Below are 24,858 nucleotides of genomic sequence, written 5' to 3'. Positions count from 1 at the left end.
GTACAGTGTGGGAGTATGCAACTCGCAATGGGCGTGTTTTTAGCAAATAAACATTGTCGCTGTTAAAACTAACATAGGAAACCGTAGCAACATTCACGCAGCAGCAGAGTAGGTCTGCAGTTACTCTACATTTGCGAAGTACTGGTACAAGTGTGTATGCAGTAATTAGCAGTTAATTGGATATCACATTCATCTGATGTCCAATTACTTGTTAATTAATGAGCAGATGAAAGTTACCAACCAGCAATTGTCTGAACACACATTACATGTTTAGTCTACTCACATAGAAATCTCACACACTGCCAAATAAGGGTTTTTGTTTTTTTGGAAATTGTTGTGTAAGCCTTTTTAAAACTTGTTTTAATGTGTGTAAGACTCCCAAATACAAGCAAATGAAAATTTTTGTGAAAGTGTTTGAAATCTGCATAATTGTTTAAAAATAAACCAACACCAACATAATGCAGCATACACTTTAATTTAGCCTTAAAAGTCACAATAATATTTGATTATAATATCTGACAATGTTTGAAATGATGTCCTGTTGACCCTAGATATTTATAAAAAGCGTCGTGTCTGTTTACTTAATATGGACATTAAAGTGTGGTGCAAAGCATACCTTTTTTTTTTTTTTTTTTTTCAATTTTTAAGGAGAATTAGCAGATTGGTCTACAAGTGTCTATATGCTGACCTAATCTTTCTGGAACTGCATTACCTGGAAGAAACTGCTCAAATTTTTGAAATAATTTTTTTATTACTATATAATTTTTGGACAACATTTAAACATGGCTCCACATGAGTCGCACAGGCAGAGATGGACCAAGCAGCAAGCAGATGGCACTGACAATCATTAGATAGCAGAACTCAGTACTCTGCAAAAGTCTGCTTCTGGCAAAAGTATATATTTAAAGCATAAATAAAACATGACACACCCTGCCACACACACATTTTCAACCAAATGAGAAAGAATTAGGATCCACCACACAAACACAACAATACATAGCACACTAGTAAGAGGAAGATGGCTCTGGTGTTTATACACATAAACTCACAGGCTACAATACCTCCAAACAGAAAAAATACATTTCACTAAGAGGGAGTTATCCATTCTGGTCACACAAGCCAACTCCAAAAATACAGAGAGGCAACATCAAAAACATGGGTGCTGCCCATCTGGAGAGACATAATTTTCTTCTTTTTCTCCCCGCCTGAGGCTGTTCTTCTTTGGAAGGTCTGCGGAGCGACCTTCGTTGGGCCTGCCCAGTGGGCTGTTCTTCCTGGGCAGGGGCAGGGGAGGGAGCCGATGTGGGTGGCTCTCTGCCACTGTGGGCAAGGGAGACAGCGATGGCCTGGAGCCCTTGCAAGATGTTATTTGCAAGGGTTTGGAATGAGGAGGCAAGTTGTTCTTGGCCCTGCCTGATCTCTGCCAGACCTTGGCAGAGTTGAGCAACACCTTGCTCAACACAGGTTCGGTGCTCAGTGAGCCGGACAGCTATCTGGCTTACCTCCCGGATGACCCCGTCTTGAAACCGATTTAGGCTCTCACCATACCTAGCGATTTCAAGCAGGATCTCCGGGATAGCAGAGGGTTGGGTGGGGGGGCCAGTAGGAACCTGCAGAGGTGGGATTTGTGGGCCCACACTGCCAGACTCACTAGGTCCCTCCACCTCAGCCTCAACCACATAACCGTCCTGTGACTCAAACGGATCACCCCCCTGTGCTGTGTTTTGTGGCAAGCAAATAGAAGAATGTGTGGGAAAAAAGTAGGATACAAAATTAGTTTATTATTATAAATACTGTCCAAATTACAGACAACTAAATGTGTAAACTTACCTTCCAAGTCATGTCCCGTCAGGATCTCAGGCAGGTCCGTGTCCATATGAGACACCCCTTGGCCCTCCTCATAACTGACACAGGGCATCGCCATCTCCTCCAAGTCAGTAAACTCCACAGCGACAGGTGCTCCTCCACCTGTAGCCCTTGAGGCATTCCACTCCGCAGCCCTCTTTGCCTTCAGGCGGGATTTGAAGTCGGCCCACCTACATATGTATTGTGAAAGAGGGACAAAGTAGAGTCTTATTATTTGTCTAAGCTAATATATAGGACACGTGTTCTGCTTGTGTTTGCTAGACATAACATCACATGTAACTACATTTTTTAGTCAACTTAGCACACAAAAAGGACTGTCAATATGCACTTACCGTCGTCTCACTTCCTGTGATGTTCTGACGACAGAGCCAACTTCATTCACAGATTTTGTGATGTCTCTCCAGATTCGTTCTTTTGAAGCAGCCCGCATGTTTTTTGGCCCTCTATGGATTTTGGACATGGCCTGCGTGACCAAGACACGCAACTCCCTCTTAGTGAATGCAGGCTGTCTTTTCTTCCGTCTGGAGGTAGCCTGTGAGGTTTCTTGTTGTTCATCACCATCTTCCTCCTCACTAGCAGCTTCTGTCTGTTGTGTTTGTGTGGCTAAAGCCAATTCTCCCTCAGTTTGGTCACTTTGTGTGTGTGGCAGAGTATCCCCACTCAATTGTTGTGGTTCAGAAGCAGACATTTGCAGAGTACTAGGTCCTGCCTCTTCAACATCCGCAGAGGCGTATTCCAGCATGCGGCGTTGGCAATCTATGCGTCTTTTGCGCAATGCCATCTCCTGCTCTGCAATGCGGTCCATCTCTGCTGCGATTTGCTCACGAGAAGCCATGTTTGTGATGAAGTGTGTACGGCCAGGTGTGTGCTTATATACCTACGTGCGAATCGTTAATTCACACAGCTGTACACTGTTATTCTGGTTAATGATTGCACTGCTTATTTAAGGGCCTACTTTGCACGCTGTGAGTGTAGGTAGTTTGGAGTTTCAGTTGTTTGTTGGCTTGTGCGTGAAGGTGCTTGTGGAATTTGCAGAGTGAGTAATTGTCTAGCATACCTTTGTCATTTTGTTTGCGTTTTGAATCTAGACAGTGTTGCATTTGTTATGCGTTTTTTCGTTTGTGAGTATTCTTGGTTGTTTTTTTTTTTGGAGTTTTGTCAAAATTTTTATTTTAATTTTTTAGGTTTTAAATATTTTTAAAACATAACTATTTTGCTAGTCCATTTGTGAAAATAAACCTGTGCTTCTTTGTTTTGACTGTCATTTGTGTTCTCTTGTAGGTGTTTGCTTTTGGGAGAAATATCCCTGGTTTCATTTCTTTTCTGGGTGTGCTACTGAACACCAAGTCTTTCTTTTTTTTGGAGCAGGTAAGTGCCCTTGGCCTGTGTTGGTGCCTGTTTAGTTTTAATGGTCTGTATGCTGTTTTTTGACTGTCATTTGTGTTCTCTTGTAGGTGTTTGCTTTTGGGAGAAATATCCCTGGTTTCATTTCTTATCTGGGTGTGCTACTGAACACCAAGTCTTTCTTTTTTTTGGAGCAGGTAAGTGCCCTTGGCCTGTGTTGGTGCCTGTTTAGTTTTAATGGTCTGTATGCTGTTTTTTGACTGTCATTTGTGTTCTCTTGTAGGTGTTTGCTTTTGGGAGAAATATCCCTGGTTTCATTTCTTTTCTGGGTGTGCTACTGAACACCAAGTCTTTCTTTTTTTTGGAGCAGGTAAGTGCCCTTGGCCTGTGTTGGTGCCTGTTTAGTTTTAATGGTCTGTATGCTGTTTTTTGACTGTCATTTGTGTTCTCTTGTAGGTGTTTGCTTTTGGGAGAAATATCCCTGGTTTCATTTCTTTTCTGGGTGTGCTACTGAACACCAAGTCTTTCTTTTTTTTGGAGCAGGTAAGTGCCCTTGGCCTGTGTTGGTGCCTGTTTAGTTTTAATGGTCTGTATGCTGTTTTTTGACTGTCATTTGTGTTCTCTTGTAGGTGTTTGCTTTTGGGAGAAATATCCCTGGTTTCATTTCTTTTCTGGGTGTGCTACTGAACACCAAGTCTTTCTTTTTTTTGGAGCAGGTAAGTGCCCTTGGCCTGTGTTGGTGCCTGTTTAGTTTTAATGGTCTGTATGCTGTTTTTTGACTGTCATTTGTGTTCTCTTGTAGGTGTTTGCTTTTGGGAGAAATATCCCTGGTTTCATTTCTTTTCTGGGTGTGCTACTGAACACCAAGTCTTTCTTTTTTTTGGAGCAGGTAAGTGCCCTTGGCCTGTGTTTTGGTTTGCTGTTTGTGTTTCTTAAAAGTGTGGTGATTCTGTTTGTTTTCCATTTTGTCTAAAATAGATTTTTTGTTTCCCAGGATTGATCTGCAAAGTAGTGTTTGTGTTTCCTGGACTAGCTACTAAATGTTTTTTTTATTTTTGTTTGTTTTTTTAATTGGTGTTTGTGATGTATTTGATGCTCATAAATGTTTTTTTTTGTTTTTTTTTTATTTGTAAAAATAACATATTTTTTAATTTTTAATTTTTATTAATTTCACATTTTGGCCATGAATTCAACACAGAAAAAATGTACGCTCCTGCAGTAAGTTTCCCCAACATTTTTTACAACATTTATTGTTTGAATATTTTTTATAAGTTGTTTTTGTATTTTTCACCTCGTTTTTTTTCTTTTTCAAAAAAGTGTGTTATGTCAATATTTATTGCTGCAGAAGCCCTACCTCCCCAACCCACGCCAGCACTCCCACCCCAACCGCCAGCCCCACAACCACAGCCGGCTCCTCATCAACCAAGGCAACGGAGGCGTGCTAGGCCACCAATTTTCCGAACCCGTGTCCTACTTTTTGGTATGCCAGATGATGTGGTGGTGCGTAGATACAGGCTGCCACCACATCTAATCCTAGACACTCTCTCCATAATAGAGAGTGATCTGGAGTCTGAAATTCGGTATCCTACAGCAATACCACCATTGACACAATTCCTTGCAGTGTTACATTTTTTGGCTACAGCCTCATATCAGCATGTTGTGGGAGACCTGGTTGGCATGTCGCAGGGCCAGTTCAGTAAGGTCCTGCGGCGTGTCTGCCAGGCTTTCCTAAAGCGGGTGAAGCAATTCATTGATATGCCTTTGGATGTTGGTGCCCTAGATGTGGTGAAGCGGCAATTTGAGGAAGGTGGTAGTCGCTTCCCACATGTTATTGGGGTTGTGGATGGCACACATGTTGCTATTCAGCCACCAAGACATAATGAAGAAATTTATAGAAACAGGAAACTGTTTCATTCTCTGAATGTAATGGTTGTTTGTGGGCCATCCCTCCAGATCCTTTCCCTGAATGCAAAATTTACTGGAAGTTCACATGATGCATATGTCATTAGACAATCAGGGATATGGCAGAGATTAAGATCAAGTCAACGAGCAGACATGTGGTTATTGGGTGAGTTGTTGCTCAAATATTTTTTACTAAAAAAAGTAACTTGACAAATTTAATATTTCTAAATTTTGCCTTCTCTTCCAACAGGAGACCGTGGATATCCTTGCACCCCCTGGCTCATGACTCCTTACCGTAATCCCAGGCCAGGACCACAGATGGCATTTAACTCCGTGCTTACTGCCACTAGGCAGCTGGTGGAGCGCACAATTGGTGTCCTTAAAGGGCGGTTTCGTGTGCTCCACCGCACTGGTGGCGACATCATGTATTCGCCGGAGATGGCAAGTAAAATAGTGGTCCTGTGCGCAATACTACATAATATCGCGGTAAGGAGTAGTGTAGAGCTTCCTCAGGCAGAGGAATTGCCTGATGAGGAGCCAGGGGTTGTTCGACATTTCGGTGGGGGGAGTGTTACACGGAGGGGGAGCCAAGTGAGGGCAAGGATTGTTGCCGAATATTTCAGGTATAGTGTTTTGATATTTTCTAGTTTTATAAATTTTAAAACACAGTATGCTTATGTTTTTTTAACAATGATGACATTTTGTATGATATTGTAAAGTGATTGTGTAAGGCTTTTGTTGTGTTGGAATGGGTAATTTTTGTGGGCGTCAAATTCCGCAAACACGTTAAGTTTACAATGTTTAGTTAGAAATCCAAATAATGTAATGTTGCTAAATAGTGTCCTTATTTGTTTTATATCCTCAAATCCTGATTATGTAAACAAACACACAAACAAATGATACTCAATGTTTCCCACTTTGTGACTGTCCAGCTGAATGATCACACGAACTGTGGTGAGTACACAGATATGTATAGTAATTTTAAATAAACTGTGTCTCTGTGTCTGTGTTTTTATTTAAATTTTGTTTATGATAAATATTTGCTTCTGCGAATGCGTATTTCCGCTCGTGCGAAATAACACTCTGCTCTTCACAGCATTGCAAAGATCAATAAAGTTATTAGAAATGACAACATAGATTTTGGACCAATCACATGCTAACAGACACTATAAATATATGCCCAAATAAGGAAAACGCCATTGCCATGATGCGTGCAGCACCGTTCACCAGGCGGGAGCTCCGCGTGCTGGTTGCGGTGATGGACCGCCGCGTAGGCCGCGTTGGGCGATTCATCCCCAATCGGGTGAAGCGCGAGGCCTACGCGGAGGTCCGCCGCCTGCTGCGGACTCGCGTCCGCAGCAGGCGGACAATCATACAACTTGAGAGGAGGTGGAGTGATCTCCGCAGGAGGACTCCCGATCTGTTGGCGGAGATCCGCCAGCAAATCCGAACTATGCATACACGAAGTAAGTTACATTACATAAGATTATTAGCATAAATTGTGCTAATGGGGGAAATTCCAAGTTGATTGCAGCAGGAATTTAGTGAACAATTGGGCTAAACCATGTGCACTGCAGGGGAAGCATATGTAACATGTGCAGAGAGAGTAAGATTTGGGTGGGGTGTGTTCAATCTGCAAAATAATTTGCAGTGTTAAAATAAAGCAGCCTGTATTTACCCTGCACAGAATAAAATAAGCCACCCAAATCTAACTCTCTCTGCACATGTTATATCTGCCTCCCCTGCAGTGCACATGGTTCTGGCCAATTGCAAACTATATTCCTGCTGTAATCCCCTTGGAATTACCCACAATTTACACTAAGTGGTAGGCTAATTGCAACCTTGAGTGTCCTTTTTTGGAAAATAGGACAGTGTGTGTGGTTAGGGCAAACAGTACTGACTGTAGCAAACTGTCACCAAACAAGTGCATGTTTTCAAGAAATAAGAACCAGCCAGGAAACTGTACACAAATACTTGATCAGTGCTGGCTATATAATAAGGTGCCTTGAATAGTGATCTGGTGATGTTGCCTAGACCAATCACTATGACTCAATGGACTAGATCAGGGGTTCTCAAACTCGGTCCTCAGGACCCCACACAGTGCATGTTTTGCAGGTAACCCAGCAAGTGCACAGGTGTATTAATTACTCACTGACACATTTTAAAAGATCCACAGGTGGAGCTAATTATTTCATTTGTGATTCTGTGAGGAGACCTGCAAAACATGCACTGTGTGGGGTCCTGAGGACCGAGTTTGAGAACCTGTGGACTAGATTAAGGAATGAGCTTCAAAGTAAAAGTTTGGACTCATTTTGTTTGCTGTGGCCAACATGAAGAGGATCTTAACATGTTTGCTTTTCTATTTTTATAAACACTGAATTTTACATGGAACAGAACATTGATAATTCAAAGTGTTTACTGTGTAATTTCTCATGTAAACTAAATGTTGTCAATAATATCATTATAGGACAACAACAACGGCACAACTCTCCGCCCCCTTCCCCTTCCCAGTCCCCCTCCCCTTCTCACTCCCCCTCCCCTTCACAGTCCCCCTCCCCTTCCCAGTCCCACTCCCCCTCAGCTTCCCAGTCCCCCTCAGCTTCCCAGTCCCCCTCATCTTCCCAGTCCCCCTCATCTTCCCAGTCCCCATCAGCTTCCCTGGCCCACTCCACTTTCCACTCCCCTTCTCACCACACCTCTCCATCTCTTTCTGGGACCCCTTCTCCTCCTTCCCATACCCCTTCTCCTTCAACTTCTACATCACCATCTCAACCCCCCTCACCCTCTATTGCATTAACTTTCTCTCCGCCCCCCTCGCCCTCTCAATCAGACCCCCCCTCTGAAATTGCAGTCCAAATCCAGCCTCCTTCCCCCATCCAGCCTCCTTCCCCAATCCCTCCTCCTTCCCCAATCCCTCCTCCTTCCCCAATCCCTCCTCCTTCCCCCATCCAGCCGCCTTCCCCCATCCAGCCAACATCCCCACCCAGTGAATGGGCAGAGGAAGCCCCTGAAGACCGTTCAGGGAGTCTTCATGTTGCCGTGGAAAGTAAGTTTTTGAAAAAATGTTAACAAATTATTACCCACTTACACTTACAATGACAAAACATGCAGTGTTGTACTGTTTGAATTCTTGGACAAGGACAAATATTTGTGTTTTTCTTCATGGTGTACATGTTGCCTTTACATATTTGTGAGTGTCATTATATGTACAGTGTGTATGTGTGCAATGTTTTGTGTGTCCACTCTAGGTTGACACTCATTAGGTAGCCAGGGTTGCCAGGACAACAGGGTTTATATGTGTTAGATTTTCTGGTAAACAGTTAGACCTGAGTGGAGTTTAGTATGTTGTTGGTCTTTTACACTTGTGCCTGTGTAGTCTTAATATTTGCACTTACAAATCACATGCTTCACTTTGTTATGCAGCCTAATGACACACTGATTTGTGGTGTGAAAGTTACATTCACAAAATGACTAATTGTTCAAGTCAAACCTGTTTGCACTTATTTAGTAAGGGCAGCTTTCAGGGAGTGTGGGAATGCTATGATATGTTGGCCTTCTGAAGATGTTGATATGCAGTGTGATGAGGCAGGACCAAACCCCTTAAAAAATAAAAATAAAAAAAAGATGAGAATGAATGCCAACATGGTGTAACAGTGACGAAGATGGAAGTTATCTTTAACATGGGATGTCGCCCATAACAACCAATACAATTAATCTTTACAATTGGGGAACCACTTCTACAAGATACTAATCTTATTTTGGCTTGTTTGGGCGACGCTACATCTTAAAATGAACTCACATAGTAGTAAATGTAGCCCATGGTCAAGAAAACTGTAATAAGTAACAAAAAAAGCCTGAGCAGGCTTGTGTGTTTTTCTGCTAATGATTGTACCATAAAACAGCCATGATGTATCAACTTTGCCATTAAGCAGGCCTGTCCAAACTGCGCAACTGCAACTGTTGAGAAACTACACATCCCAGCATGCCCTGACACAGGTTTGGCATTCCCTGGCCCCAAAACTGAGTCAACGCATGCTGGTATATGTAGTTTCACACAAGCTTGAGGGATGCAGTTTGGACCTGCCTGCATTAAAGTGTGCTTTGTGCCTTGCTTGGATAATAAGCAATGTGAGTAAGTTAGTAATGTTTATGTTATCTCTTAATTTCAGATGTTGCCGTTGGAGATCCCACATCGTTGCAGGAGATTGTTTCCAACATGAGGCTCCATCTCCAGGCCTTGTTGGGTCTTGTGGACGCAATGGAAAAATTTTGTTAATTTTGTGATTTAAAAAAAAAAAAAAAAAAAGGATATTATCATTTTTACAGTAAAAAAAATAAATAAACTACTAAATTTAAATACTTCAGCGGCTCTTTATTATTTATTAATGCAATAAAGGAACAGCAGATTGCAGAACAAACATTTTTTACCTTAAACATTTCAAACATCTAACGTAAGTTATTTTAAAACACAAAATAAAACATGTTATTGGCTAAATAAACATGCAAACACCTTCATTCACATACAAAAACTCTACTTTAATAAATTCAGAAAACACATTAGACCAAGCACATTGCAAACATCTATATTTAGATTAAACATGTAAATAAAAGGAGGCTCTTTTATGTCTACAAAGTGCACTTCAGGTATTTAAACAAATACTTAATTGATCATGAACATTTCAAATCATTCACTAATTGGATTTGTTATTGAGGAGGGCTTGTGGACTTTTAATTGGAAGGTGTTAGTCCACTTAATAGTATAAAAACAAATTGTGCTGCGTTTCTCAGCAAAAGTGAGCACTTTAACTGAAAAATGTGTAAATCTACTACAACTTAGTATTTTTACGAAGAAGTATGTGTTAATGCGATGGGTTCGCATTGCTGCGAGGATTTCGCATTGCTGCGATGTCATTTGGCGTACGCCCACTTTGTGTAATAATGCGTGCGAATGAGCAAAAATACGTTGGGGGCGGATGTTCGCAAATTTACTACATTAACGCAACTTTACTGATAGGTTGTGCGAACGAAAAACTTAGCGAACAACTCGGAATGAGGGCCCTTGTACAGTGAGCAGAGTGTACATTACACAGTGTGTACAGGGGACATTGTACAGTGAGCAAAGTGTACATTACACAGTGTGTATAGGGGACATTGTACAGTGAGCAGAGTGTACATTACACAGTGTGTACAGGGGACATTGTACAGTGAGCAAAGTGTACATTACACAGTGTGTACGGGGAACATTGTACAGTGAGTAGAGTGTACATTACACAGTGTGTACAGGGGACATTGTACAGTGAGCAAAGTGTACATTACACAGTGTGTATAGGGGACATTGTACAGTGAGCAGAGTGTACATTACACAGTGTGTACAGGGGACATTGTACAGTGAGCAAAGTGTACATTACACAGTGTGTACGGGGAACATTGTACAGTGAGTAGAGTGTACATTACACAGTGTGTACAGGTAACATTGTACAGTGAGTAGAGTGTACATTACACAGTGTGTACAGGTAACATTGTACAGTGAGTAGAGTGTACATTATACAGTGTGTAGATAAGCTGAAGGCTGCATAAGCCTGAGGCAATATAAGCGATCAACTTTTTGTGATTGGTTGTTAAATGACTAAGCAGTTGCTAGGCAGATCAGTTTTCCCATTTGGGTTTTTTCCTATTGGATTAGAGGGTTGTGCATCAAGATGGAGAGGAGGGTCTTAGTTTAGTATATAAGGGGTGGCCATTTTGCCAGACTTCCTCTTGCCATTCAGTTTTGCCCGCCCGCCCTCCCAGAATGCGGATAGGTTTTGTTTTGCTGTGGGCTATTGAAAGCCAGATTGGCGGGAAATCGCTGCCAACCAGCTGTCACACAGGCATAAGTGGTCATTGTGGGGCTCCCTCTTTAAATGGACGGCAGGTGTGTCCTTTTCTTGCGGTTGGACATTTAGACGTTCCCCTGCGGGAACCGAACGTTTGCCAGAGAAAGAGGGGTAAGGCCAGCACAATGCGGGTTATGCGGGAAGGAGGCGGGGTATGTGTACTCCCCTCCTTGGTTTGGTGGTTTCCATCTAGGTGACGGGTGCTGGTGGTTTGGCAGCGGTTTTCTGTTTTTGCCATCCTCCAAACTAGAGTTAATTATATATTCAATTTCAATTCTAATTCGGCCTCAATTATTAGTTTAAAGAGTTGGTCAGCGATTAATAAACATCGTCTGACCTTTAACTCCAGCTACTGTGTCCGTGTCTTTATTTCAGTGTGTGGTGTGGTTTTATTTAGTGATAAGCTAGCTTAAATACAAGGTTTATGTAATCACAATAAAGTTATGAGCGGCTTATAGGAACATTGTACAGTGAGTAGAGTGTACATTACACAGTGTGTACAGGTAACATTGTACAGTGAGTAGAGTACATTACACAGTGTGTACGGGGAACATTGTACAGTGAGTAGAGTGTATATTACACAGTGTGTACAGGGAACATTGTACAGTGAGTAGAGTGTACATTACACAGTGTGTACAGGGAACATTGTACAGTGAGTAGAGTGTACATTACACAGTGTGTACAGGTAACATTGTACAGTGAGTAGAGTGTACATTACACAGTGTGTACAGGTGACATTATACAGTGAGTAGAGTGTACATTACACAGTGTGTACAGGTGACATTGTACAGTGAGCAGAGTGTACATTACACAGTGTGTACAGGTGACATTATACAGTGAGTAGAGTGTACATTACACAGTGTGTACAGGTGACATTGTACAGTGAGTAGAGTGTACATTACACGGTGTGTACAGGGAACATTGTACAGTGAGTAGAGTGTACATTACACAGTGTGTATAGGAACATTGTACAGTGAGTAGACTACATTACACAGTGTGTACAGGTAACATTGTACAGTGAGTAGAGTGTACATTACACAGTGTGTACAGGTGACATTGTACAGTGAGTAGACTGTACATTACACAGTGTGTACAGGTAACATTGTATAGTGAGTAGAGTGTACATTACACAGTGTGTACATGTGACATTGTACAGTAAGTAGAGTGTATATTACACAGTGTGTACAGGTAACATTGTACAGTGAGTAGACTGTACATTACATAGTGTGTACGGGGAACATTGTACAGTTAGTAGACTGTACATTACACAGTATGTACAGGGGACATTGTACAGTGAGCAGAGTGTACATTACACAGCGTGTACAGGTGACATTGTACAGTGAGCAGAGTGTACATTACACAGTGTGTACAGGGGACATTGTACAGTGAGTAGAGTGTACATTACACAGTGTGTACAGGTGACATTGTACAGTGAGTAGAGTGTACATTACACAGTGTGTACAGGTGACATTGTACAGTGAGTAGAGTGTACATTACACGGTGTGTACAGGGAACATTGTACAGTGAGTAGAGTGTACATTACACAGTGTGTATAGGAACATTGTACAGTGAGTAGACTACATTACACAGTGTGTACAGGTAACATTGTACAGTGAGTGGAGTGTACATTACATAGTGTGTACAGGGAACATTGTACAGTGAGTAGAGTGTACATTACATAGTGTGTACAGGGAACATTGTACAGTGAGTAGAGTGTACATTACACAGAGTGTACAGGGAATATTGTACAGTGAGTATAGTGTACATAACACAGTGTGTACAGGGGACATTGTACAGTGAGTAGAGTGTACATTACACAGTGTGTACAGGTGACATTGTACAGTGAGTAGAGTGTACATTACACAGTGTGTACAGGTGACATTGTACAGTGAGTAGAGTGTACATTACACGGTGTGTACAGGGAACATTGTACAGTGAGTAGAGTGTACATTACACAGTGTGTACAGGGGACATTGTACAGTGAGTAGAGTGTGCATTACACAGTGCGTACAGGTAACATTGTACAGTGAGTAGAGTGTGCATTACACAGTGTGTACAGGTGACATTGTACAGTGAGTAGAGTGTACATTACACAGTGTGTACAGGGGACATTGTACGGTGAGTAGAGTGTACATTACACAGTGTGTACAGGGAATATTGTACAGTGAGTATAGTGTACATAACACAGTGTGTACAGGGGACATTGTACAGTGAGTAGAGTGTACATTACACAGTGTGTACAGGTGACTTTGTACAGTGAGAAGAGTGTACATTACACAGTGTGTACAGGGAACATTGTACAGTGAGTAGAGTGTATATTACACAGTGTGTACAGGTGACATTGTACAGTGAGTAGAGTGTACATTACACAGTGTATACAGGGAACATTGTACAGTGAGCAGAGTGTACATTACACAGTGTGTACAGGGAACATTGGTTGTCATTCCGAGTTGTTCGCTCGGTAATTTTCTTCGCATCGCAGCGATTTTCCGCTAACTGCGCATGCGCAATGTTCGCACTGCGACTGCGCCAAGTAAATTTGCTATGCAGTTAGGAATTTTACTCACCGCATTACGAGGTTTTTTTCTTCGTTCTGGAGATCGTAATGTGATTGACAGGAAGTGGGTGTTTCTGGGCGGAAACTGGCCGTTTTATGGGAGTGTGTGAAAAAACGCTACCGTTTCTGGGAAAAACGCGGGAGTGGCTGGAGAAACGGTGCAGTGTCTGGGCGAACGCTGGGTGTGTTTGTGACGTCAAACCAGGAACGACAAGCACTGAACTGATCGCACTGGAAGAGTAAGTCTCGAGCTACTCAGAAACTGCACAGAGAAGTCTTTTCGCAATATTGCGAATCTTTCATTCGCAATTTTGATAAGCTAAGATTCACTCCCAGTAGGCGGCGGCTTAGCGTGTGCAATGCTGCTAAAAGCAGCTTGCGAGCGAACAACTCGGAATGAGGGCCATTGTACGGTGAGCAGACTGTATATTACACAGTGTGTACAGGTAACTTTGTACGGTGAGTAGAGTGTACATTACACAGTGTGTACAGGTAACATTGTACGGTGTGTAGAGTGTATATTACACAGTGTGTACAGGTAACATTGGAGGTCATTCCGAGTTGTTCGCTCGCAAAGCGATTTTAGCAGAGTTGCTCACGCTAAGCCGCCGCCTACTGGGAGTGAATCTTAGCATCTTAAAAATGCGAACGATGTATTCGCAATATTGCGATTACACACCTCGTAGCAGTTTCTGAGTAGCTTCAGACTTACTCGGCATCTGCGATCAGTTCAGTGCTTGTCGTTCCTGGTTTGACGTCACAAACACTCCCAGCGTTCGCCCAGACACTCCTCCGTTTCTCCGGCCACTCCTGCGTTTTTTCCGGAAACGGTAGCGTTTTTTCCCACACGCCCATAAAACGGCCTGTTTCCGCCCAGTAACACCCATTTCCTGTCAATCACATTACGATCGCCAGAACGATGAAAAAGCCGTGAGTAAAATTACTAAGTGCATAGCAAATTTACTTGGCGCAGTCGCAGTGCGAACATTGCGCATGCGCATTAAGCGGAAAATCGCTGCGATGCGAAGATTTTTCCAGAGCGAACAACTCGGAATGAGGGCCATTGTACGGTGAGTAGAGTGTACATTACACAGTGTGTACGGGGAACATTGTACAGTGAGTAGAGTGTACATTACACAGTGTGTACAGGGAACATTGTACAGTGAGTAGAGTGTACATTACACAGTGTGTACGGGGAACATTGTACAGTGAGTAGAGTGTACATTACACAGTGTGTACAGGTAACATTGTACAGTGAGTAGAGTGTACACTACACAGTGTGTACAGGGAACATTGGTTGTCATTCCGAGTTGTTCGCTCGGTAATTTTCTTCGCATCGCAGCGATTTTCCGCTAACTGCGCATGCGCAATGTTCGCACTGCGACTGCGCCAAGTAAATTTGCTATGCAGTTAGGAATTTTACTCACGGCATTACGAGGTTTTTTTCTTCGTTCTGGAGATCGTAATGTGATTGACAGGAAGTGGGTGTTTCTGGGCGGAAACTGGCCGTTTTATGGGAGTGTGTGAAAAAACGCTACCGTTTCTGGGAAAAACGCGGGAGTGGCTGGAGAAACGGAGGAGTGTCTGGGCGAACGCTGGGTGTGTTTGTGACGTCAAACCAGGAACGACAAGCACTGAACTGATCGCACTGGAAGAGTAAGTCTCGAGCTACTCAGAAACTGCACAGAGAAGTCTTTTCGCAATATTGCGAATCTTTCATTCGCAATTCTGCTAAGCTAAGATACACTCCCAGTAGGCGGCGGCTTAGCGTGTGCAATGCTGCTAAAAGCAGCTTGCGAGCGAACAACTCGGAATGAGGGCCATTGTACGGTGAGCAGACTGTATATTACACAGTGTGTACAGGTAACTTTGTACGGTGAGTAGAGTGTACATTACACAGTGTGTACAGGTAACATTGTACGGTGTGTAGAGTGTATATTACACAGTGTGTACAGGTAACATTGGAGGTCATTCCGAGTTGTTCGCTCGCAAAGCGATTTTAGCAGAGTTGCTCACGCTAAGCCGCCGCCTACTGGGAGTGAATCTTAGCATCTTAAAAATGCGAACGATGTATTCGCAATATTGCGATTACACACCTCGTAGCAGTTTCTGAGTAGCTTCAGACTTACTCGGCATCTGCGATCAGTTCACTGCTTGTCGTTCCTGGTTTGACGTCACAAACACTCCCAGCGTTCGCCCAGACACTCCTCCGTTTCTCCGGCCACTCCTGCGTTTTTTCCGGAAACGGTAGCGTTTTTTCCCACACGCCCATAAAACGGCCTGTTTCCGCCCAGTAACACCCATTTCCTGTCAATCACATTACGATCGCCAGAACGATGAAAAAGCCGTGAGTAAAATTACTAAGTGCATAGCAAATTTACTTGGCGCAGTCGCAGTGCGAACATTGCGCATGCGCATTAAGCGGAAAATCGCTGCGATGCGAAGATTTTTCCCGAGCGAACAACTCGGAATGAGGGCCATTGTACGGTGAGTAGAGTGTACATTACACAGTGTGTACGGGGAACATTGTACAGTGAGTAGAGTGTACATTATACAGTGTGTATAGGAACATTGTACAGTGAGCAGAGTGTACATTACACAGTGTGTACAGGGGACATTGTACAGTGAGTAGAGTGTACATTACACAGTGTGTACAGGTAACATTGTACAGTGAGTAGAGTGTACATTACACAGTGTGTACAGGTAACATTGTACGGTGAGTAGAGTGTACATTGCACAGTGTGTACAGGTAACATTGTACAGTGAGTAGAGTGTACATTACACAGTGTGTACAGGGGACATTGTACAGTGAGTAGAGTGTACATTACACAGTGTGTACAGGTGACAATTTATTGTGAGTAGAGTGTACATTACACAGTGTGTACGGGGAACATTGTACAGTGAGTAGAGTGTACATTGCACAGTGTGTACAGGTAACATTGTACAGTGAGTAGAGTGTACATTACACAGTGTGTACAGGGGACATTGTACAGTGAGTAGAGTGTACATTACACAGTGTGTACAGGTGACAATTTATTGTGAGTAGAGTGTACATTACACAGTGTGTACGGGGAACATTGGTGGTCATTCTGAGTGGTTCGCTAGCTGCATTCGTTCGCTGAGCAGCGATCAGGTAAAAAAACTGCACTTCTGTGCATGCGTACGCGGTGCAATGCGCATGCGCGTCGTACTATTACAACGTACGATGTAGTTTCACACAAGGTCTAGCGAAGCATTTCAGTCGCACAGGCAGCCGCAGAGTGATTGACACGAAGTCGGAGTTTCTGGGTGTCAACTGACCGTTTTCAGGGAATGTTCGAAAAAACGCAGGCGTGCCAGGAAAAACTCAGGCGTGGCTGGGTGAACGCAGGGCGTGTTTGTGACATCAAAACAGGAACTGAACAGTCTGAAGTGATCGCAAGCGCTAAGTAGGTCTGAAGCTACTCTGAAACAGCACAAAATTATTTTGTAGCCGCTGTGCGATCCTTTCGTTCGCACTTCTGCTAAGCTAAAATACACTCTCAGTGGGCGTCGGCATAGCGTTTGCACGGCTGCTAAAAACTGCTAGCAAGCGAACAACTCAGAATTACCCCCATTGTACGGTGTATTGACTGTAACTCGGAGAACACAAGGATGACTGACAATGATTGTGTAAAGTGATGGTGAAATCATCACATATTTTAGCTACGCTCATCGGAAGGAACCTGTCCTGTCTGGGCGAGGTCCTTCCCACACCCCAGGGAGTAATACTGGAATCTCTCATATACTGTACATACACACAGCTGCAGTGACAGTGAGGACTAGATCAGGCTGGGACACGGACTGATACAATCATGGCTATGGTCGGACTGCCCGGAGGGCTGGATCGTGCTAAACCTGCGAATGCTGAAGTGCAATCTATATGTCACCAGGTGAGTGGGACGCTAGGGGGCGCTTTGATACTTGCTCTGCTGAGTGGGGCAATTAACGTTCCTGGGAGCTGGTCCTGTTGTCTGTATGTGAGAGCATTACAGCGTGTGGTAGGAGGGATGTACTTTATCTTGACGTTCTACAGTGGAGTTATTTGTAATACATTGGGGTCAATTTACTAAAGTGGGATTTCTTTTTTTTAGAACTGGTGATGTTGCCCATATCAACCAATCAGATTCTATTTATTATCTTCTAGAAGCAGCTATATCAATGTTAAGTAGAATCTGTTTGGTTGCCGTCACCAGTTCTAAGAAAACTCCCACCTTAGTAAATGTACCCCTTTGTATCTATCTGTAATATGTAGCGCAGTACAGTGAGTATATATCTGTAATACTTAGTGTAGTACAGTGTATATATATCTGTAATATGTAGTGCAGTAGTGTGTCTCTATCTGTAATATGTAGTGCAGTGTGTATCTATCTGTAATATGTAGTGCAGTACAGTGAGTAAATATCTGTAATATGTAGTGCAGTACAGTGAGTAATTATCTGTAATATGTAGTGCAGTACAGTGAGTAAATATCTGTAATATGTAGTGCAGTACAGTGAGTAAATATCTGTAATATGTAGTGCAGTACAGTGAGTAAATATCTGTAATATGTAGTGCAGTAGTGTGTCTCTATCTGTAATATGTAGTGCAGTGAGTATATATCTGTAATATGTAGTGTAGTACACAGTGTATATATATCTGTAATATGTAGTGCAGTAGAGTGTTTCTCTATCTGTAATATGTAGTGCAGTACAGTGAGTAAATATCTGTAATATGTAGTGCAGTACAGTGAGTAAATATCTGTAATATGTAGTGCAGTACAGTGAGTAAATATCTGTAATATGTAGTGCAGTAGTGTGTCTATCTGTAATATGTAGTGCAGTGAGTATATATCTGTAATATGTAGTGTAGTACAGTATATATATATCTGTAATATGTAGTGCAGTAGAGTGTGTCTCTATCTGTAATATGTAGTGCAGTGTGTATCTATCTGTAATATGTAGTATAGTACAGTGTGTATATATCTGTAATATGTAGTGCAGTGTGTATCTATCTGTAATATGTAGAGCAGTACAGTGTATATATATATCTGTAATATGTAGCGCAGTAGAGTTTGTCTCTATCTGTAATATGTAGTGCAGTGTGTATCTATCTGTAATATGTAGTGCAGTACAGTGTGTATATATCTGTAATATGTAGTGCAGTGCAGTGTGTATCTATCTGTAATATGTAGTGCAGTACAGTGTGTGTATATCTGTAATATGTAGTGCAGTACGGTGTGTAAATATCTGTAATATGTAGTGCAGTACAGTGTGCATCTATCTGTAATATGTAGTGCAGTACAGTGTGTGTATATATCTGTAATATGTAGTGCAGTGTGTATCTATCTGTAATATGTAGTGCAGTACAGTGTGTATCTATCTGTAATATGTAGTGCAGTGCAGTGTGTATCTATCTGTAACATGTAGTGTAGTACAGTGTATATCTATCTGTAATATGTAGTGCAGTAAAGTGTGTATCTATCTGTAATATGTAGTGCAGTGTATATATAACTGTAATATGTAGTGCAGTACAGTGTGTATCTATCAAAATATGTAGTGCAGTGTGTATATATCTGTAATATGTAGTATAGTACAGTGTTTATCTATCTGTAATATGTAGTGCAGTACAGTGCAGTACAGTGTATATATAACTGTAATATGTAGTGTAGTACAGTGTGTATCTATCAAAATATGTAGTGCAGTGTGTATATATCTGTAATATGTAGTATAGTACAGTGTTTATCTGTAATATGTAGTGCAGTGCATTGTGTATCTATCTGTAATATGTAGTGCAGTACAGTGTGTATCTATCTGTAATATGTAGTGCAGTACAGTGTGTATCTATCTGTAACATGTAGTGTAGTACAGTGTATATCTATCTGTAATATGTAGTGCAGTAAAGTGTGTATCTATCTGTAATATGTAGTGCAGTACAGTGTATATATAACTGTAATATGTAGTGCAGTACAGTGTGTATCTATCAAAATATGTAGTGCAGTGTGTATATATTTGTAATATGTAGTATAGTACAGTGTTTATCTGTAATATGTAGTGCAGTGCATTGTGTATCTATCTGTAATATGTAGTGCAGTACAGTGTGTATCTATCTGTAATATGTAGTGCAGTACAGTGTGTATCTATCTGTAATATGTAGTGCAGTGCAGTGTGTATCTATCTGTAACATGTAGTGTAGTACAGTGTATATCTATCTGTAATATGTAGTGCAGTAAAGTGTGTATCTATCTGTAATATGTAGTGCAGTGTATATATAACTGTAATATGTAGTGTAGTACAGTGTGTATCTATCAAAATATGTAGTGCAGTGTGTATATATCTGTAATATGTAGTATAGTACAGTGTTTATCTATCTGTAATATGTAGTGCAGTGCATTGTGTATCTATCTGTAATATGTAGTGCAGTACAGTGTGTATGCATACCTCCCAACTTTGTGCTGCTTGAAAGAGGGACACACGCGCGGCTTCGCTGTGCGCTCCCGAAAAAGGGGCGTGGCCTATGGAAAAGGGGCGTGGCTTTGCGGAGGACCCGCGATCGCGAGCCACGCCCCCTGATTTCGTCACTGAGGGGGCATGCCCAGCGCTCCGTGAGCCGCTGGCATGCCTCCTCTCCCCTTGTCTGCACTAAATAGACGCTGTGCGCATGTGCACAGCGTCTATTCACCGCTGCTCTGCTAAGCAGGGCAGCGAGAGACGGAGCCTCCCAACTGCCCCCCCCCCCCCCCCCCTCGCGGGACACTGCGACCCGCGGGTGGGACAGCGGGACAGTCCCCAAAAAACGGGACTGTCCCGCGAAAATCGGGACAGTTGGGAGGTATGTGTATCTATCTGTAATATGTGGTGCAGTGCAGTAAGTAAATATCTGTAATCACCACAATTGTCAGGCTTTTTCTTTATTACTAAATTCAGTGAATAATAGTTCTCATTTATTTAGTATTTATTCAGTTTCTAATATTGCGCTTTACAATTAGGAACAAAAGAGTAAAGGTGTGCACACACTAGGGTGGGCCAATCCCGGGCCATTTTTTCAATCCCGGGAATCGGCTGCATTTCAGTGGACCACTCCTCCCACCATATAGTCAAAATCGCAAGGAAAGTTAGTGCACATCGCACTGTGTTAGGCAGCTTGCGATACCGATGCGCTCCCGATGCGCACTCCTGCGGGGTCGGTATTGCAAGGCTAGATAGACTGTGCAGGCAAGTCAATCTTGACTATATAGTATACTACAGTATCTATTACAAAGTATAGTCAAAATCGCACATAGTCAAATTCGAAAGTACAGATAGTCAAATTCTTTGCTTCTGGGCTCTGGGGGAGTTCAAGGGAAATCGCATCATCAAAATCAGAGATAGTCAATATCTCACAGTGTATATGCACCTTAGAGAACAAAACTGTGTAATAACAGACATAGAGGTAGGAGGGCCCTGCTCGCAGGCTTACACTCTATAGGGAAATAGACATTGATACACAAAGATAGGCGCTACCTATTGAGTAATAGTCACACTGATATCACACACCTGATACACACTGATCACTATACACAGGTCACACTGATATCACACTGATCACTATACACAGGTCATACTGATATCATACACCTCCTACACAGTGATCACTATACACAGGTCACACTGATATCACACACCTGATACACACTGATCACTATACACAGGTCACACTGATATCACACACCTGATACACACTGATCACTATACACAGGTTACACTGATATCACACACCTGATACACACTGATCACTATACACAGGTCGCACTGATATCACACACCTGATACATACTGATCACTATACACAGGTCACACTGATATCACACACCTGATACACACTGATCACTATACACAGGTCACACTGATATCACACACCTGATACATACTGATCACTATACGCAGATAACACTGTTATCACACACCTGATACACACTGATCACTATACACAGGTCACACTGATATCACACACCTGATACACACTGATCACTATACACAGGTTACACTGATATCACACACCTGATACACACTGATCACTATACACAGGTCGCACTGATATCACACACCTGATACACACTGATCACTATACACAGGTCGCACTGATATCACACACCTGATACACACTGATCACTATACACAGGTCGCACTGATATCACACACCTGATACACACTGATCACTATACACAGGTCACACTGATATCATACACCTGATACACACTGATCACTATACACAGGTCACACTGATATCACACACCTGATACACACTGATCACTATACACAGGTCACACTGATATCACACACCTGATACATACTGATCACTATACGCAGATAACACTGTTATCACACACCTGATACACACTGATCACTATACACAGGTCACACTGATATCACACACCTGATACACACTGATCACTAAACACAGGTTACACTGATATCACACACCTGATACACACTGATCACTATACACAGGTCACACTGATATCACACACCTGCTATACACAGGTCACACTGATATCACACACCAAATACACAGTGATCACTATACACAGGTCACACTGATATCACACACCAAATACACAGTGATCACTATACACAGGTCACACCGATATCACACACCTGATACACAGTGATCACTATACACAGGTCACACTGATACCACACACCAAATACGCAGTGATCACTATACACAGGTCACACTGATATCACACACCTGATACACACTGATCACTATACACAGGTTACACTGATATCACACACCTGATACACACTGATCACTATACACAGGTCGCACTGATATCACACACCTGATACATACTGATCACTATACACAGGTCACACTGATATCACACACCTGATACACACTGATCACTATACACAGGTAACACTGATATCACACACCTGATACATACTGATCACTATACGCAGATAACACTGTTATCACACACCTGAAACACACTGATCACTATACACAGGTCACACTGATATCACACACCTGATACACACTGATCACTATACACAGGTTGCACTGATATCACACACCTGATACACACTGATCACTATACACAGGTCGCACTGATATCACACACCTGATACACACTGATCACTATACACAGGTCGCACTGATATCACACACCTGATACACACTGATCACTATACACAGGTCGCACTGATATCACACACCTGATACACACTGATCACTATACACAGGTCACACTGATATCATACACCTGATACACACTGATCACTATACACAGGTCACACTGATATCACACACCTGATACACACTGATCACTATACACAGGTCACACTGATATCACACACCTGATACATACTGATCACTATACGCAGATAACACTGTTATCACACACCTGATACACACTGATCACTATACACAGGTCACACTGATATCACACACCTGATACACACTGATCCCTATACACAGGTTACACTGATATCACACACCTGATACACACTGATCACTATACACAGGTCGCACTGATATCACACACCTGATACACACTGATCACTATACACAGGTCGCACTGATATCACACACCTGATACACACTGATCACTATACACAGGTCGCACTGATATCACACACCTGATACACACTGATCACTAAACACAGGTCACACTGATATCACACACCTGATACACACTGATCACTATACACAGGTCACACTGATATCACACACCTGATACACACTGATCACTATACACAGGTCACACTGATATCACACACCTGCTATACACAGGTCACACTGATATCACACACCAAATACACAGTGATCACTATACACAGGTCACACTGATATCACACACCAAATACACAGTGATCACTATACACAGGGCACACCGATATCACACACCTGATACACAGTGATCACTATACACAGGTCACACTGATACCACACACCAAATACGCAGTGATCACTATACACAGGTCACACTGATATCACACACCTGATACACAGTGATCACTATACACAGGTCACACTGATACCACACACCAAATACACAGTGATCACTATACACAGGTCACACTGATACCACACACCTGATACACATTGATCACTATACGCAGGTCACACTGATATCACACACCTCCTACAGACTGATCACTATACACAGGTCACACTGATATCACACACCTGATACACAGTGATCCCTATACACAGGTCACACTGATATCACACACCTGTTACACAGTGATCACTATACGCAAGTCACACTGATATCACACACCAGATACACACTGATCACTATACGCAGGTCACACTGATATCACACACCTGCTATACACTGATCACTATACACAGGTCACACTGATATCACACACCCAATACACACTGATCACTATACACAGGTCACCACACTGATATCACACACCTGATACACACTGATCACTATACGCAGGTCACACTGATATCACACACCTGATACACACTGATCACTATACACAGGTCACACTGATACCACACACCAAATACGCAGTGATCACTATACACAGGTCACACTGATATCACACACCTGATACACAGTGATCACTATACGCAGGTCACACTGATATCACACACCTGATACACACTGGTCACTATACGCAGGCCACACTGATATCACACACCTGATACACATTGATATCACACACCTGATACACACTGATCACTATACACAGGTCACACTGATATCACACACCTGATACACACTGATCCTTATACACAGGTCACACTGATATCACACACCTGATACACATTGATATCACACACCTGATACACACTGATCACTATACACAGGTCACACTGATATCACACACCTCCTACAGACTGATCACTATACACAGGATACACTGATATCACACACCTGATACACACTGATCACTATACACAGGCCACACTGATATCACACACCTGATACACATTGATATCACACACCTGATACACACTGATCACTATACACAGGTCACACTGATATCACACACCTGATACACACTGATCCTTATACACAGGTCACACTGATATCACACACCTGATACACAATGATCACTATACACAGGTCACACTGATATCACACACCTGCTACACACTGATCACTATACACATGTCACACTGATATCACAAACCTGCTACACACTGATCACTATACACAGATATCACACACCTGATACACACTGATCACTATACACAGGTCACACTGATATCACACACCTGATACACACTGATCACTATACACAGGTCACACTGATATCACACACCTGCTACACACTGATCACTATACACATGTCACACTGATATCAC

At 42.4% G+C, this 24,858-nt stretch overlaps 1 protein-coding gene across 1 annotated transcript; it reads left to right on the top strand.

The window, feature by feature from the left end:
- The first annotated feature begins 4,411 nt into the window (after positions 1–4,411).
- Positions 4,412–7,675, top strand: LOC134988512 (putative nuclease HARBI1). The gene is made up of 5 exons (XM_063950556.1): positions 4,412–4,428; positions 4,528–5,278; positions 5,363–5,735; positions 6,045–6,066; positions 7,580–7,675. The coding sequence occupies exons 1-4, from the start codon at positions 4,414–4,416 to the stop codon at positions 6,046–6,048; spliced, it is 1,143 nt and encodes a 380-aa protein (XP_063806626.1). The 5' UTR covers positions 4,412–4,413; the 3' UTR covers positions 6,049–6,066; positions 7,580–7,675.
- Positions 7,676–24,858: the final 17,183 nt, after the last annotated feature.

This window comes from Pseudophryne corroboree, chromosome 2 (assembly GCF_028390025.1).
Source record: "Pseudophryne corroboree isolate aPseCor3 chromosome 2, aPseCor3.hap2, whole genome shotgun sequence".
Classification (NCBI taxonomy): domain Eukaryota; kingdom Metazoa; phylum Chordata; class Amphibia; order Anura; family Myobatrachidae; genus Pseudophryne; species Pseudophryne corroboree.
The sequence above is the reverse complement of the archived record's forward strand: the minus strand, read 5'-3'. Positions and strand labels throughout refer to the sequence as shown.